General features: G+C 47.6%; 1 protein-coding gene across 1 annotated transcript; it reads left to right on the top strand.

Annotated features, from left to right (window-relative positions):
• The first annotated feature begins 8,807 nt into the window (after positions 1-8,807).
• LOC127219021 (asialoglycoprotein receptor 1) lies at positions 8,808-12,302 on the top strand. The gene is made up of 9 exons (XM_051180194.1): positions 8,808-8,928; positions 9,358-9,446; positions 10,437-10,553; positions 10,829-10,924; positions 11,005-11,076; positions 11,273-11,359; positions 11,447-11,598; positions 11,674-11,780; positions 11,885-12,302. The coding sequence occupies exons 2-9, from the start codon at positions 9,377-9,379 to the stop codon at positions 12,039-12,041; spliced, it is 858 nt and encodes a 285-aa protein (XP_051036151.1). The 5' UTR covers positions 8,808-8,928; positions 9,358-9,376; the 3' UTR covers positions 12,042-12,302.
• The last annotated feature ends 4,440 nt before the right edge of the window (positions 12,303-16,742 follow it).

Below are 16,742 nucleotides of genomic sequence, written 5' to 3'. Positions count from 1 at the left end.
TTTTCTTTTTTTGGGGGGAAAGGGGAGGGATGGGTCTAGGGAGTGGGACTGTGGGGGTGGGTGGGGGGGCAAGGGGTCAGGGGTTGGGTGTCCGGGAGCCAGGGGAGACAGGAATTGCTGCCGCCTTCTGCAGTTTATTTATTTATTTTTTCTTTTGAGAGAGTGAAAGGAAGAGACAGATACTTGAAACCCAGTGTGTGGCCTGGTTCTTTGGGGTGAGGGAGGGAAGTGGAGAGACACAGGTGGGGCTCTGGGATGGGGGTATCTGAGAACCTCAGGTCCCTTCTTACTTCACCAAGAATAGGGTGCCTACAAGAGTCCTGGGAGGGAGCAGTCAAGCCAAGGCAGCAGAGATGGTAACAAACAGGCCTAGGAATTGCTGGAGCCATGCTGGTCACTATCAGACTTGTCATTGGTTCTGAGAACTCAGTCTGGCCCTGACCACTCTCCTAGCTGGCCTCATCCCTGTGCTCAGCACATTCACTCCTAAAAAAGTATGAGGGCTACTTGACCACATTAGGCTGGAATTGGCCTACGTACAGAGTCATGTATAGAATGTACAAACTTCATATACCTCACTTGATGAACTTAGGGCTTGGCTCCATCTTAAAGGGCTCAGAGCATGGCTATAGATGAGCAAAGCCTATTGTGTTATAAAGTGCTGAGCAGCCCCCGATGTGGCCTGGATGTGGAGGTGCGCTTCTGTTGCCCGGCTTCAGGAGTCACCCACTATAACGATAGCCAATAAAAAGATCAAAATCAAATTATGGAGGCTTACATCTAACCCCAGCACTTGGGAAGCTGAAGCAGGAGAATTAAGAGTTCAGGGGTAGCCTAGGCTATGTAGCCTGAGCTTCAAAATGAAGCTACCTTAAAAGGTGAAACAAATTGCAGCAGCAGTAACAACAAAAAATAGTTTGAATTGAATTTGTGTTTCTTGGCATTGTTTTTTTTCTTTATTATTTTCCATGCGCATTGGTGTTTTGTTTGTATTTGTCTGTGTGAGGGTGTTGGGTCCCGTGAGCTAGAGTTAGACACAGTGAGCTCCCATGTGGGTGCTGGGAATTGAACCTGGGTCCTCTGGAAGATCAGCTGTGCTCTTAACCACAGAATCAGCTCTCAAGCCCCAACCTCTGGTGTGGTTTTAAAGTAAAAAACTCCAAGTTGTCCCATCAAAGCTGGGGCTATATAGAGGAAGCATTCATTCTTTGTTATGTTCATGGGGTTTTGGACGGTTTTTATTGGGATTTGTATACGAATAGTTTGTATTGGATTTCTTTATGCTCCAGAAAAATACTGTGGGTAGAAAAGCAGAAATGTGGCCATAAAATCTGGAGAAAGGAAGATGGGCATATAATCTCAGCACTGGACAAGTAACTTGCTTGCTGGCAACAGCTGTGGTCCTGTCCCCATGTCCGTCTGATTGTTAGAGACCCTTGAGAAGGAGGTAGGAGCTCCCTGAGGGTTGTTAAATCCTCTACAATTGCAGAAGGGCAGTTTCTGTAGGGAGCAAAGATGAGAGATGGATGCGAAAGATCAGTTTAGGAAGCCAGTGGATTAAAGACAATGGTGGTACTCACCGTTAATCCTAGCATTCAGGAGGCAAGGCAGGAGGATCTCTGTGAGTTGAAGTCCAGCCTGGTCTACAGATTGAGTTCCAGACAGCCAGGATTGTTATATAGAGAAACCTCGTTTTGGAAAAACAAAACAAAGATCCCACAACCCCCAACTTAGGAGAAATGGTTCTGGGGAAGACAGCATCAGCACAGGGATCACTAAAGCATTGTCGTATAAGTATGACTCTGGGTGGCCCAGTAGAATTGTTCCTCTTGGGTGGAGAGACACTGCTTTAGAGGGTGGTTTCCAGAGAAGTCTCTTAGCTTTGTTGTGTGTAGGGCAAGGCAGGGCGAGGCTGTGCTGACATTCTCATTGGCTGAGGAAGGTGTTAAGGTAATGGGTCTGGGTCCAAGGAGTTGAGAGTTTACCTAGAAGGGGTAGATCATCCGGTTTTGTTCTTTATTATTAAGTTCCCCAGGCTGGCTTCAAATTTGTCACCCTGCTACAGCCTTCTGAGTGCTGGGGCTACAAGTGTATACCTCCACACCAGGCTCAAACGCTACATTATTAACTGCTTTTAATAAAGTTCATGCATGTGTGTGTGTCTATGAGAGTATATGCCACATGCATGTGGATGCCCCCTGGAGCTGGAGTTACAGATGGTTGTGAGCTGCCCAGTGTGAGTGCTGGGAACCAAACTTGGGTTCTCTGGAAGAGCAGTTAAGTGCTCTTGACCACTGATCCATCTTTACAGCCCCTATTGCTTTTTGTCTTTTCGTTGATTTTTCCCTTTCCAATTGCTCCTCAGATTTATTGTGTGTGTGTGTGTGTGTGTGCGCGCGTGCGCGCGCGCGCACGCGTGACACATGCACGTGCACCCCATTAGCACATGTGTGCATGCACCAAGGTGCCTGGAGGTCAGAGACCAACCTGGAGGAGTGGATTGCCTCCTTTCACCATGTGAATTCCAATTCCAAGGATCAAACTCAGGGTTTCAGGCTTGGTGACAAGCATCTTTACCTGTCAAGCCATCTCACTGGCTATTATTGTTTTGTTTTATTATTTTGAGAGACAGGGCCTCAGGTTCCCACCCTGGCCTCAATCTTGAACTCTTGACCCTTCTGGCTCCACAAACCACCCCCTCCCCCGGCCAAGTGTTGGGTTATAGAACTCCACATCACACCTGTCCTGCATTATTTTTAAGTGATGTGGGTGATCCTTGTACCTGACAAATCTGCACATCTAGGAGTTCCACACATCTGAGGGAGTGTGGTTAGCAGTGTGGAGTGTGTTATTAGAAGTGTACAGAGACTGCTTTCCTGGTGTCCCCTCACCTTGCATTGAGGTTCAAGCCCAAGGCTCAAGTTGGGCAAACACTACTGAATTGTACCCCCAGCCCCTCTGGTCGATTGAGGCAAATTTTAAAAATTCCTTTTGGCTTGATGGTGGTGGTACATTTCTTTAATCCTGGTACTTGGGAGGCAGAGGTAGGTTGGATTCCTGTGAGTTTATGGCCAGCCTGGTCTACAAGTGAGTTCCAGGGCAGCCAGGACTCAGAGAAATCCTATTTTGAAAAAAATACCTAAAAAAAAAAATTTTTTTTTTTTTTTGAGATAGGGTCTTTCTTCTATGTAGCTTTCTGCCTTTCCTGGAACCCATTATGTAGACAAGGCTGGCCTCAAACTCAGATCCACCTGCTTCTGCCTCCAAAGTGCTGGGATTAAAGAAAGGTATGCTCCACCATGATCCAGCCAATTCGGCCTTCCTTTTTAAATTAAAAAAATTATTTTAAATAATCTTTTCTCATTTAACATGACAATCCCAGTTCCCACTCCCTCCCTGCTCTGGCTCTCCCCATCCATCCCCGGGCATCACTCTGAGGCAGGACCAAGGTCCTCCCCTCTTAATCTCCTCACAGGGATTCTCTGCTGGGGCTTCTGCTTCTGCCCTCCAAGTGCTGGGATTGAAGGTGTTCATCACCATTCTTGGCACCAGATTGAAAATGTTTTAATTTGATATTTTGATGTGCAGGGCTGGAGAGACGACTCAGGATAAGAGCATTTGTTGCTCTTGCAGAGGACCCAGGTTCAAGTCCCAGTATCTGTATCATGGTGGCTCATCAGCATTGTAATCCTAGATCCAATAGGAGATCCAATAGACATGCATATGGTAATCATACATGCATGCGGGCAAAACACTTATGCACTCACAGTGAAACACATTTTTAAAATACAATTTTTGTTTGTAGGAGTGTTTTGTCTCTATTTGTGTCTGTGTGCTGTGTCTGCCAGGTGCCCTCAGAAGCCAGGAGAGGGTGTCAGGCCCCTAGAAGTGGAGTTACACATGGTTGTGAGTCAGCGTGTGGGTGCTGTGAGTCAAACCCAGGTCCTCTGGAAGAGCAGCCAGTGCTCTTAACCACGGAGCCACCTCCCCAGCCCCAGAAGGCAGAGAAGAGCCCTGGACTCCCAAACTGACTTGGATTCAAACCCCAGCATCTCTTTCCCTGCCCTCTTTATGTCCTCCATCAAATCCTCCTTGGCTCTTTTCTGGTTCCAGTTTATGTTCTAAATACAGAGAACCTGGGATCCATCAGAGGGAATGAAAAAAAAAAAAAAAAAAGGATGAAAATGGATGCAGATAATTTAAAGTGACAAGAGCCATTAAGCAAATAACGTGACTGTTGGACATCTGTTTAGGCAGGCAGTGGTGGCGGCACATGACTTTAATTCCAGTGAGGCAGGTGGATCTCTGTGAGTTCGAGGCCAGCCTGGTCTACAGTGTGAGTTCCAGGACAGCTGGGTCTACACAGAGGAACCCTGTCTCAAAAAACCAAACCAAACCAAAAGAAACAAAGAGGAAGTGAACACTATCTCAGGCTAGTTTAGGTGTGTGGCCTGGTACAACACTGTGCTGAGACATAAATGATGGCAAAGACAGGCGGAGGAATGTGCCAAGGGGAACAACTAGGAATTAAGTTTGGAAGACTGGAGGGAGCTGGGGTGTAGCGGAGGAGAGAAGTAAGCAGGACCCCGCGCATAGGCTTTCTAGCCCTGCTACTTGGTGGGAAAAGGTGCTGTTGCCAAGCCTGATGGCATGAGTTCAGTTTCACGTGGTGGAGGGAAAGAAGTTGCCTCTGACCTCTGCATGTACACATCCGTACGATAAATAAATATCAAGAGGCAATGCAAAACAAGAAAACAGAGAAGCTATCAGAGTGGCAGGATCTATTTTGGCAGGAGTCTTAGGTGCCAGTAGAGAATGTACAGAAGGGGGCGATAGAAAGCCTAGAGGTAATTGCCCCATTGATATGAGAGGATATTGTGGTGTTGCTGACACTCTGGGTCAGCTTAACCTCTCAGCCTGTTTCTCTGCTTGTAAAGTGGCAACAGTAACTGTCTACCTAGCTTGGTCCTTAACAGGAATAACATGGAACAGTGCTTGTAAAGCCCTTAGTTACAAGGTGTGTGATTGGCTCTGGGTCCCTTCAGTTATTGGATAAACCTGAAAGTTACATAAAAACCATAGCATTTGGTTTCTTTTCTTTTATTTTTTAACTTTCTCTTAAATTGTCACGCCATGAAAGAAAAGAGACAGAGAAACACCCGGCCACAGAACCCCAATTGCTCTAGGGCTGCAAACTTGGGGTGTAAGTACCTGGGCTGGAAAGAATGAAACTGGGGAGGTGCAAGGCAGGATGGTGAGGAACCCTGCTGGACTTTGGTGGCTTAGGCTTCCTTTGTTTTCTAAGGAGGGCGCCATCAGCTGCAGAGCTGGGGTACTGCAGCCTCCCAGGAGCTGTCAGCTTCAATCCTACACTTGGTACACGGGTCCTAGCTATTTCTCTCTTCCCGAAGCTTTATCCCCAGCCATCCATCCAGCACCCATCACTCAACCTTTCCAGCTTCATCTCAGCCCTCATATATTGAAGGCTTCACCCCTAGTTGGTGGAGCAGTTTTGGGAAGGGTTAAGAGGTGTTGGGGAGTTGTGTCACCAGGGATGGGCTTTGAGGTCTAAAAGTCTTGCTCTCTCTGCTTCCTGTTTGGGGATCATATGTGAGCTCTCAGCTACTGCTCCAGCACCATGCCTATCTGCTGCCATGCTCCCTGCCTGCCATGTTGGTCATGGACTCACCCTCTGAAACTGTAAGCAAGCCCCCAATTAAATTTTTTTTTTTTAAAAAAAATAAGTTGCATTGGTCATGGCGTCTCTTTACAGCAAGAAAAAACTAGCCAAGACACAGCCCAGTTTTTGCTGGGCTGCTAGTGAAAATGAAGAGTCAGCACACAGCATTCAGCATGGGCCTGCTCGGAACTATGCACTGCTGACCCACCATCTTTAACTTGGACAAACCCTTGAGATGGGCATTAATCTAACTTCTCCGATGAACCTGGAACTGTCTGATGACAGGCTTCAGGTTTCTCTCACTTTCCCTTTGAGGGGCCTCCAGTCCCTGGCATCTCTTGCTCATCCTTAGTATTCAAGCGCTCACCTTGGCCAGTTCCTTCTCAGCTTTGCAAGGCTTCAGGCCTCTACCAACATGAAAAATACTTCCCTTGCTCTGGTTTTCCCCAAAGGAGACTCCTTTCTCTCTCTCTCTCTTCTTGGTCATCTCCAGCTCCCGGCTGGCATCCCTGACATTCTCTGCTCTCCCCTGGTCACAGGATTCATTAGGTCTATGTTTGTTGTTGTTGCTGCTGAGAAATGATACCTGAGAAAACAGCTTACGGGAGGAATTTTTTTTTTTTTGGTCTAGGGTTTCAGAGGGCTCAGTCCATGTTTGGCTGGCTCCAGAACATCATGGCAGTATAGAGGGTGTGATAAAGAAGGCTGTTGTCAGGGAGCTGAGATGGGGAAGAAGAAGACAAGATATACCTTTCAGAGGCATATTCCTGATTGGTCTCATTGCATCTGGGCCAGTTAGCCCCTCTGACCCAATTTCTACCCCAAGGCAGGCAGTTGCACACTTTAGGTATCTGGCTGTACCCACCTCCTTCCGGTTTTTGTAGGGTTGGGGACTGGATCCAAGGCTTTTGGCATGCCCACAGAGCTCTCTATCACCAAGTGATATCTCCAACAGAACTGCAGCTCTTCACGGTCGCTGCAATGTGGCCACATTGTCTTTAAATGTATTGATCATATAATGATATCAGTTAGATGTCTTTGAACACATGTCTTCTTGGTATGTGCTTACTGCTCCTTCAAGATGGTCCCAGGAATTCTCGCCTCCTGGGACTTACACTGTGTTAGTTCTTTTCCTGAGAGACTGGTAGGACAGTGTGGAAATGGAGGGCTGTTCCTCTGAGGTTAGGCCAGCAGTTATGTCATGAGGAATTCAAGCAGCCTTGCGGAGAGGCCTACTGGGTGAGGAACAGAGGGCTCCAAACAGCATTGAGTGGTGACTCTCCTGTCATCTGAGTGAGCCACTTGGTCGGTTGACTTCCCGGTCTTAGTCCAGTCTTTCAGAGAATGCGACTACTTACTGGGGTCCTGGTGTACTCAGGAGAGGCCCTGAGACAGAGCCAATGGGTGAAACTGCACTTTGATCTTAGCAACAAGACTATCTGTGTCTATTGTTTAAGTTGCTAAGTTGTGGGATAGCTATTTTATAATATGTGACTCATACACATATCTAGTGGTTCAGGTCTAGTATACATGCATTATAAAATGTATTTGTCTAAATAGAAATCTATTGGAAAGGGATGAAAAACTACACACACACACAATCCACAAACATTCACAATCCACACCTACACTCATTCATACATGCACACACATGTGTGTGTATGCGTGTACACACACACACACAGTCAACACTAGTCCAGTGCTGCTCTTTTCCCTGAGCTTATGGCATGGCTCTAGGGTACAAACCAGATTTCAAAATGCCTTGTTCAGAACAGCCCGCAAAGAGAAAGGGCAAAAATCCCAAGTTTACAGCGTTTTGCAGTTTTACAAGCCAATGCCAAGGTGTCACCAGCATCCAGAGACCAAAAAAACGAGGTGTGTCCTCATCCCCACACCCCACTTCCTCACCCCTACACCCTGCCCTCTCACCTCTACATCCTGCCTTGCTTCCTGCCCATCACTACTTCTGTGAGCGTAACTACTATTCATACTGGATCCGGGTCTGTTTGTTTTCCAGAATAAACTAGATCATAAGTGGCAAAATCAGAGAGTGTTAAATTAATGGCCCATTTTTCACCAAAATCACTGGCAGCAAGCCTAGTCCATGTAAACATGAGGATTTTTAGGACACAGACAAACAAGGACACACGGAACAGTTGCGTTTATGTAAGCAATGCCTTCCTGAATAGCTCACAGGATCTAGACAGCCACAGTTGGAGTCTAGTTCTCAGCCTAACACAGGGCCTGTTGATATTTTTAATGTTGCTCACTTTCCAAGCTAGTATCCAGGTTCTGACAGCCATCTCTGAAGCCTTCAAGACTGTGAGGGGCCATGCTTAAGCATCTCTGGGGACTTGGGGACCTAGTGTGTGAACCTTCTGGGAACCTTGTTCTGGGTAAAGTGCTGGAGGCAGTATACAGGGCACGGAGTTGGGCTGCTCATGTTTTATTCTGCACTCTTCTGTGAAGTATGGCAGGAAGGCAAGCGCTTGCCTTCCAGGGCCTCAGTTTTCTTGTCTGCAGAATGGGTTGCTCTCTGGGTATGAAAACTGTTGAAGCCCTGGGGCAGAATCAGGGCTTTCTTGGCCCCAATCCTAGGGAAGAATTGATCCTTCTGTCACCTCCGTGCTGCTTGGAGGACCACAGGAGAGTGAGTGGGTCAGGCCAGGGCCGGGGAACCTGGAGCTGAGCCCCAAAGAATCTACAGCTTGCAATTATAATGCCAAGGTCACAGGGCAGGATTGGGCAAGAGCTGGGGATCAGCTGGTGTCTCTGATCCTGGTCAGGGGTGTTTGGAGAATGGACAATTCTGGGAAATTCAGAACGGAAAGGGGGAGGGCTCTGAGAGAAAACAGCAAAGGCACCCTGGCCCTGTCTCCCCACAAAGATGTAAACAGTATCCAAGTGGGGTGCAATGCAGGAGTGTGTGTGCGTGTGTGTGTGTGTGTGTGTGTGTGTGTGTGTCAGGAGATTCCCCTTCTCGGAGAGAGAAATAGAATAATGGTCACCCATGCCTTCTTTCCACTCCAAACACCTCCCCACTTCCAAATCTATTTCTGTTTAAAGTCCAAAGTCCTGACATTGGTGATGCCAGGTTCAGCGTGCTCAGACACACAGCCAGCCAGGCACACAGGACCCTTGGATGGACCCTGTCCCCTTCCCTCGCATTGTCCAAGGCTGTCCACCTGATTCTTCAGACTTCATCCCTCTCCTTAGCCTGGACCCTGAGTGGTGTTGAGGGACCTTCAGTAAGTAAGGCAGGATGAGGAAACACAGAAGGTAGGCAGGTGAGGGAGTGGGTAGAGGGGTCCGGTAATACGAGGTCGTGTGTGTGTGTGTGTGTGTGTGTGTGTGTGTGTGTGTGTGTGTGTGTAAATTTGAGAGCGTAGATTTTTTCTTAGGATGTAGTCTTGGCTGGCCTAGAACTAACTATGTAGATCAGGCTGGCTTCGAACTCAGAGATCCACTCATGTATGCTTCCTCAGTGCTGGGATTAAAGGCATGCACCACCATGCTCAGCTGGAGGATAGAGTTTTGAGTGTCGGGCTTGGGAGCCACTGGAGGGAAGAAGCAAGGTGCTGTGCTCCTGTAAGTCACCCAGGCAGACACAGACGGGATGGGACTTCCAGATCTGGGCCTGTAAGTCCCAGCCTTGGCTCTAAACTTGGCTGTCCTAGGTCCAGCTCCAGTGCTATTATGACAAAAGATTATCAAGATTTCCAACACCTGGACAATGAGGAGAATGACCTTCATCGACTCCAGAGAGGTGAGGGGTGCTCCCCACCAGCGAGAATCAGTGGCTCCATCCCTCCATCTCAGCTCCTGTTTCCCCTGCAACCCCTAGCTCTGTCCCATGCTCTCAGAAAACAGTGGCTGAGTCACCCTTGCTGGGGAGGTGGGTACAGGACCCAGCGTTGATGTCTTTCTGAGTGGCAGTTCCCAAGCTTCCTCACTCACTTCTCAAGACCCCAGGCAGTGGGTGGATCCAAGACTTGGGGACTACTGAAGGCTGGGGAGATGAATTTGTTGTCAGTCTCTTCTGAATTTAGGCCCCTTGCTTTCTTCAGCTTCGACATTGTGTATGAGCGGTGGCCGTGGGGAACCAGGACCAGCTTTTGGTCCAAGGGGCTAGGTTGAGGACCCTTGGAGAGGGCATTGGGGGGGGGTCTCTGCTCTGATGGAAGAGGAAGCATCCTACACCTCAAACAAACCCCTCTCCTCATTTTTTTGTCCTTTGGTTAGGGACTGTTGTGCAAGCAGAACAAGGTCAGAGTCTTGAGGTATCCCAGGTGGGCAGTGTGCTTTTGTACAGGAGGAGCACTGGGGAGAAGGCGCCACAGGGTAACTGACAGGACTGTCATTTTATTCTTTGGCGGGAGACTCCCTTCTCTCCCTGCATGCAACCAAAGATGCACAGGATTCACGGAGAGGGGAAGAAACCCACTTTCCCCACACCTTGGTGGAATAGTGACTCCCTAAGGGGCAGAGGTGCAGACTACGCACCTGTAATGACAGGAGCATGCCACGAGGGGGCAGCAGAGGTCCAGGACCTCGGCAATGCTAGGGCAGGTCAAAGCTTTGCAATTCTGAAATAGCTCCTTTTCTTCCTCATCTTAGGTTGCGTCCGGTCCTACAGGGTTGTCATATATATATATGGTTTCACTTAGTTTATTGGAGAGGCTGCTGTCTTCCTAGGAACCCGGGTTCTACACGAGGTTGGCCTGGGCCGGTGAACTCTTGACTCCTTCTCTTGCAGGGCCGCCCCCCTCCCCATCGCTCTTACAACGTCTCTGCTCTGGATCCCGCCTTCTCCTGCTCTCCCTGGGCCTCAGCCTCCTGTTGCTGGTGGTTGTCAGTGTGATCGCATCCCAAAGTGGGTGGCCAGGGCTGGGCAGAGAAAGGGGGCAACTTTGGGTGTGTGTGAGGGAGAGATGGATGCAGTGGTGGGTAAACACGGGCAATTTTTGCTTTCTCTCTCTCTCTCTCTTTTTGAGACAGGGTTGTCTTGGAACTTGCTCAATAGACCAGGCTGGCCTCGAACTCACAGAGATCTGCCTGTCTCTGCCTCCCGAGTGCTGGGATTAAAGGTGGGCATCACTACCGTCCAGCGCAATTTATGTTTTCATACCCACACCCTCTCTTGCCTAGACTCCCAACTCCGGGGCGATCTGCTGGCTCTAAGGCAGAATTTTAGCAACTTCACTGTGAGCACTGAGGACCAGGTCAAGATCCTGAGCACCCAGGGTGAGGGGGGCCAGCCCGGGCCTCGGGCGGGGCTGAGGGGTGGTACTGTTGTTAGGACACTCAACAAGTTTCTCCTCTAGGAGGTAGTGTGGGGAGAAAGATGAAGCTACTGGAATCACAGCTGGAGAAACAGCAACAGGATCTGAGCGAAGGTGGGGGAGGGGGAGTGGAGGGGGAGGGGGAGAGGTGAGGGTGATGGGTTGGGCATCGGGGAGGGGTTGGTCTCAGCCCAGATCAAAGCTTTGGCCAGAGGGTCTGTGATGATTGGTTGTTCCGCAATGTTCACACTCAGCTAATTTCTTTGCCCCCCCTTTCCCTCTGCTCCCCTTCTGTCCTCTGCCACTCCAGATCACTCCACCTTGCTGCTGAATGTGAAGCAGTTAGTGTCTGACCTGAGAAGCCTGAGCTGTCAGATGGCTGCGCTTCAGGGCAACGGTGAGGGGCGGAGTTAGCAGCCCCACTTTCTTGACCACCCCCACCCTCCGTAGCATCTCAACCCTTCACCCCCACCTCCCACCTCAGGCTCTGAAAGGACCTGCTGCCCCATCAACTGGGTGGAGTATGAAGGCAGCTGCTACTGGTTCTCCAGCTCTGGGAGGTCCTGGGCTGAGGCCAACAAGTACTGCCAGTTGGAGAATGCCCACCTGGTGGTGGTCACCTCCTGGGGCGAGCAGGTGAGGCCACTGTGGGTTCTTCTGGGACATGGATGGTGGAAGGGATAGGCCACCAGCTCTGTTTTCTTTCCTCAGAAATTTGTCCAGCATCACGTGGGCCCTATAAACACTTGGATTGGCCTAACTGATCAGAATGGGCCCTGGAAATGGGTGGATGATACCGACTATGAGACAAACTTCAAGTGAGTGTCTTCCCAGCCTGTGTTGCCAAGGCTGGAGATCTCCCAGGAGCATGGGTGGATGGGAGTCTGATTCTCAGAGGCTCACAGCAGTCTTTTGTCTGTAGGAACTGGAGACCAGAGCAGCCTGACGACTGGTATGGGCACGGGCTTGGAGGCGGCGAGGACTGTGCCCACTTCACCTCAGATGGCCGCTGGAATGATGACGTCTGCAAGAGGTCCTACCGCTGGGTCTGTGAGACAGAGTTGGGCAAGACCAATTAGGAGCCTCCCTCCCCTTAATTTATTTTCTTAGTGCCTTGAGTTGCCGAGGTTTGGAATTGGGAGATCCTACCTAGGCGTCTCCACAGCCTTGGGAATCTTCATCTAGGATTTTAAGGGAAGGGTAAAGAATGGTGTTTGAGGAGTGTGCTATGATGCATGGTGGGTGGGGTTATTGAGACCTACGACACTTTGTGCAGCGTGCAACTTTACTATTGTTGATTTTTTTTAAGAGTAAAAAGAACAGAAATATACTTAACCATCCATGAGCTGTCTGGTCATTGGGGATTAGGAACCATGAATGGGTTGCTAGCTTTGGAAAGGCCTCAGGCCAGCAGCCTTGCTGGGAAAACAGGACAGCTTTGGACCACACCGTCTGGCTAGCAGCCTGGCTTTGCTATGTATAGGTATGACAGATTGAGGAAGTTATCCTGTCCTTAAATCTCAGTTGGGAAATAGGATTGATTCTGGCTAGACAAGAGAACTTCAGACCCCCAGCATGGAATGTGGAGTGAGCTGGAACGGAATACACTGGGCTGTTGTATTTATCACAACAAATGTCATAGACTGAATAAATGTGATGAATACACAACTGAGGGTTACAAACACATGAGGACAGAACATTAATATTAGTATAATCATGGGGGCTGGAGAGATGGCTCAGCAGTTAAGAGCACTGCCTGCTCTTCCAAAGGTCCTGAGTTCAATTCCCAGCAACCACATGGTGGCTCACAACCATCTGTGGTGAGATCCGGTGCCCTCTTCTGGCCTGCAGGCATACATGCAGGCAGAACACTGTATACATAATAAATAAATCTTTAAAAAAATTAGAATAATCAACAACTAAGGCTGGGAGTGAGGACAAATCAGTTATAGACACAGAATTATTAACAAAACTGGGCAAAATGTTTGCCTATAAATAATGCCAAAATATAAGAAATGATACACACACATACATATATGTGTATATACATATGTATATATATATATATGTATAATACATGTCTATATAAATGAAGTAATATGTATGTGTTCTTTTTACAAATGCAATGCAGAAAACAATATTTTTCCTCTACAGAAAAGATTGGCAAATCTGACAACTAAAATTAGAAACAAGCAACAGACTTGGATGAAATATTTGCAGCATTTATAATGAGTAATTAATATCCAGACTATAAAGAACTACAAAATTTCAAGAGAAAAACTCAACCGAGAAATGTGAAAAGATACTGTAGTAAACATTAGTCAGTTCTATTTGAGGGAATTCTTTCCCATGCTCACAAGCAGCCAGTAGGCTATCTCCTTTGGCTAAGCTCCCTGATTTGGCTGGGAGCAGGCCTGTGCTAGGGACATTGCCCAGCCAGACCTCTCTTCAAGGAAATTGGCTTGAGTATATGACACAAATGTGAAGTAGTAGTTGCTGTATGTGGATCATGTTTAAGAGATTTTTTAAAAGGGGGCTGGAGAGATGGCTCAGAAGTTAAGAGCACTGGCTACAGAGGACCTGAGTTCAATTCCCAGCAACCACATGGTGGCTCACAACCATCTGTAATGAGATCTGGTGCTCCCAGAAGGCATACATGCAGACAGAACACTGTATACATAATAAATAAATAAATCTTTTTAAAAAAGACATTTAGAAGAGCTAGAGAGATGGCTGACCAGTTAAGAAAGTGCATTGTTCTTCCAGAGATCCCATGTTGAATTCCTAGCAACCACAACAGGCTTAACTCCAGTTCCAGGGATCTGACACCTCTGGTCTCTGAAGGTACCCCAAACATGACATACACTTACACAGACATACACACATTCACATGTTAAAAATAAAAGAAATATTTTATTTTATTTTATTTTGATTTTCAAGACAGGGTTTCTCTGTGTTGCTCTGGCTGTCCTGGAACTTACTCTGTAGCCCAGGCTGTCTGGCAAAATAAATATTAAAAAATGACTTTTAAGAATTTATGTTCTTAAAGGCCAAGTGGTGGTGGCCTTTAATCCCAGCACTCAGGAAGCAGAGGCAGGAGGATCTCTGTGAATCTGAGGCCAGCCTGGTCTAGAGTAAGTTCCAGGGGAAACCCTATCTCAAAAACAAAAACAAACAAACAAACAAACAAACAAAAAAGCTTATGTGACATATACAAACTGAAAAAATAATCATACAGTATGAACCCATCTACATAACCATAAAAAGAAAAGAAAACCCCTAAACAGCAACAAATGGAAAATTCCATGGTAGAAATATGCAGATGCTTTAAGATTTATCATCTGATAAATTCATTGTGAGCGGTGAATGCATTTTGCTTGTGTGCACATGTTGTTATGCGTGGGACCACAGGTTGATGTTGAGCATCCTTCTCAATTGTTCTCTACCTTATTATTTTTGAGGCAGGGTCACTGAACCTAGAGCTCATAGCTCTCTGCTCCCACTGTCCAATAATGCTATGCCTGGCTTATTATTTTTTTCATGGGTGCTGGTATAGACTCAGGTCCCAATCCTTCTGTGTGGGCACTCTCCCCAGCTGGCACATGCATTTATAATGTGCCAATACTGACCATCAGAAATCACTATACACAAGTGATACATAGAACATGGTTGTCTCTCCTGATAGTGTGGCTGCTTGTGGGCTGTGACTGTCGCTGCCTGGCATTACTAAAAAGAACTGTAAGTCAACAGACCCTTTGTTCCTCAAGTTGCTATTAATATTTTAAAACAGCAATAAAAAAAGCTGATGAGGACAGGGGCCATGTGTCATATTGCTTGCCTAGAAAAAGATATAAGTTCAAAACCCACAGCATGGACCTGCCACATGAACACCGTGTTTCCACCATTTGTGAGGTAGAAGAATTAATTGTAAGTCAATCCTTAAGTCAGATGCGTTTCTGTAGCTGATGGTAATGACTTTTGTACCCACTCTGTTCCAAGTAGTATCCTCATCAGGGAACCTCTGCTGGATGTTCTAACTCTCCCCGGGCACTGTCTTAATTCTCTTTATCATCTGAAATCAATTGTGGCATGGAATGTAGAATTGACAGGGATGGGGGGCACTGGCTTAGATTTGCAGTGCAGCAAGCTGAGGAGGGCTGTGGAGCTGGGCGTCAGTGCTGCAAGCCTTTCAGCAGTGTCTCAAATGGTAAGACGACAGAGAATGAAGTACACAGCGATAGCTAGCTGCGTTGTATAGCAGGACACACGCAAGTCTATGTACATGTTGCCAGTGGGAGGCCCAGGAGAGTCAAGGAGAGGAAATCATATTCATCTGGGTTTTGATTCCCCACCTCTGGCTCTCTCCACAAGCCATTTTTGTCTGTCATCTCTGTGGTCCCTTTGTCTAGGACTCTTTGTTACCTGAAGCATCATAGAGCTCCCTGCTCTAAGTCAGGGTGAGCAGCCTCTGCATGGTAGTTGGGTACAGGCAGATGCGATGATTCCTTGGTAAGAGGGAAACATTTAGGAGTCAGAATCTGGAGATTTCTGTCTCAGTTTGAGTCTCCTAAGAGAAGAGCCTGTGGGAAGGGGTTGAGGGAGGTGGTTTCTTAGGAGCTGAAGAAGCCTGTGGCCTGGAGGGCGTTACCTAGTTGCTGCCTGTGTTTGGCAACTGAGGTGATGGTGAGCACCTCCTGAGCATATAGCATGGCTGACATAAGGAGGAATTGACTGGAGGATTTGCCCACCGGTCCCTGCTCACCACAGCTGTTAATTCGAGGTAGCTCTGCACCATATTTGAACTGGTTCCAAATGGCTCTAGAGAAAGTTCTGGAGCGGAGCGTGTGACTCAAGCTTGCAGTGGACATCATCAGTACAACAAGCTGCTTAACCTACCTGCCTGAGACTGTGCAAGCTTGGCCGTGGGCCAAGCGGATGTGAGGGGAGGCAGCAGAGGTGTCCGCTGTAGTCCACAGACTAAAACTCTGGTAAGAACAACAAGAGAACTCAAACATAAGACAAGGGAGAGTGACCTTAAGAAATGTGCACAACATTCTCAGATCTGCCAAAGCCTCACAGGGATCATAAATGTCCTTGAGCACAGCGCCTGACTCTCAGGGAGCAATCGTTAAGTCTGCACAGACATCCCTGGTCCCTGCTGCTCAATCGGCGAGTGAAGATCATTCGGATCAAAGTCCATGAGCCATGTTTTTGCCTTTAAAAAAAAAATCGATGAAATGAGTCTAAATTTATCTGGAAGAATGAACATGTTTGAACTAGATGGCAGGAATGTTTAAAAAAAGAACAGTTAGGAAACTTATCTTCCCAGAACTTAAAATCTATTGTCAAGTGGTGTAATTAAAACGCGCTTGGCATCGGTAAAGGGAAGGGAAGATGAGTTGAGGATGCAGAACTGGAGCCAGGGAGCTCGCTGTGGAGTGTGCTGGTGGAGGAAAGGGTTCAGTGGCAACCAGCCTGGGGGACCATGGTGGGAGCTCCAGGCAGGGTTCAGGCTGGCCTTATGTCAAAACAGGGCCTGGTGCCCTGATGGCCCTCTGAGGATCTCCATGTATTCATTCTATCTCTTGTAGGTTGCCTGCCTCAGTTTCAGAAATCTCATGGTGGCTTCTTTACTCTTCATGTTACATCGGTACTCCACTCCGGAGCTTTGCAGTTTAGCTATCACCATCTGTCCTCTTTCTCTTTCTCTTGTTCCTTCATCACAAAGGGTCTGTTTGGGTCACCTGATAGTATAGTAATAAGCTGGAGCCCAGGATCTT

The sequence above is a fragment of the Phodopus roborovskii genome, unplaced genomic scaffold (assembly GCF_943737965.1).
Source record: "Phodopus roborovskii unplaced genomic scaffold, PHOROB, whole genome shotgun sequence".
Classification (NCBI taxonomy): Eukaryota; Metazoa; Chordata; class Mammalia; order Rodentia; family Cricetidae; genus Phodopus; species Phodopus roborovskii.
Note: the sequence above shows the minus strand (reverse complement) of the source record. Positions and strands in the feature narration are given on the sequence as shown.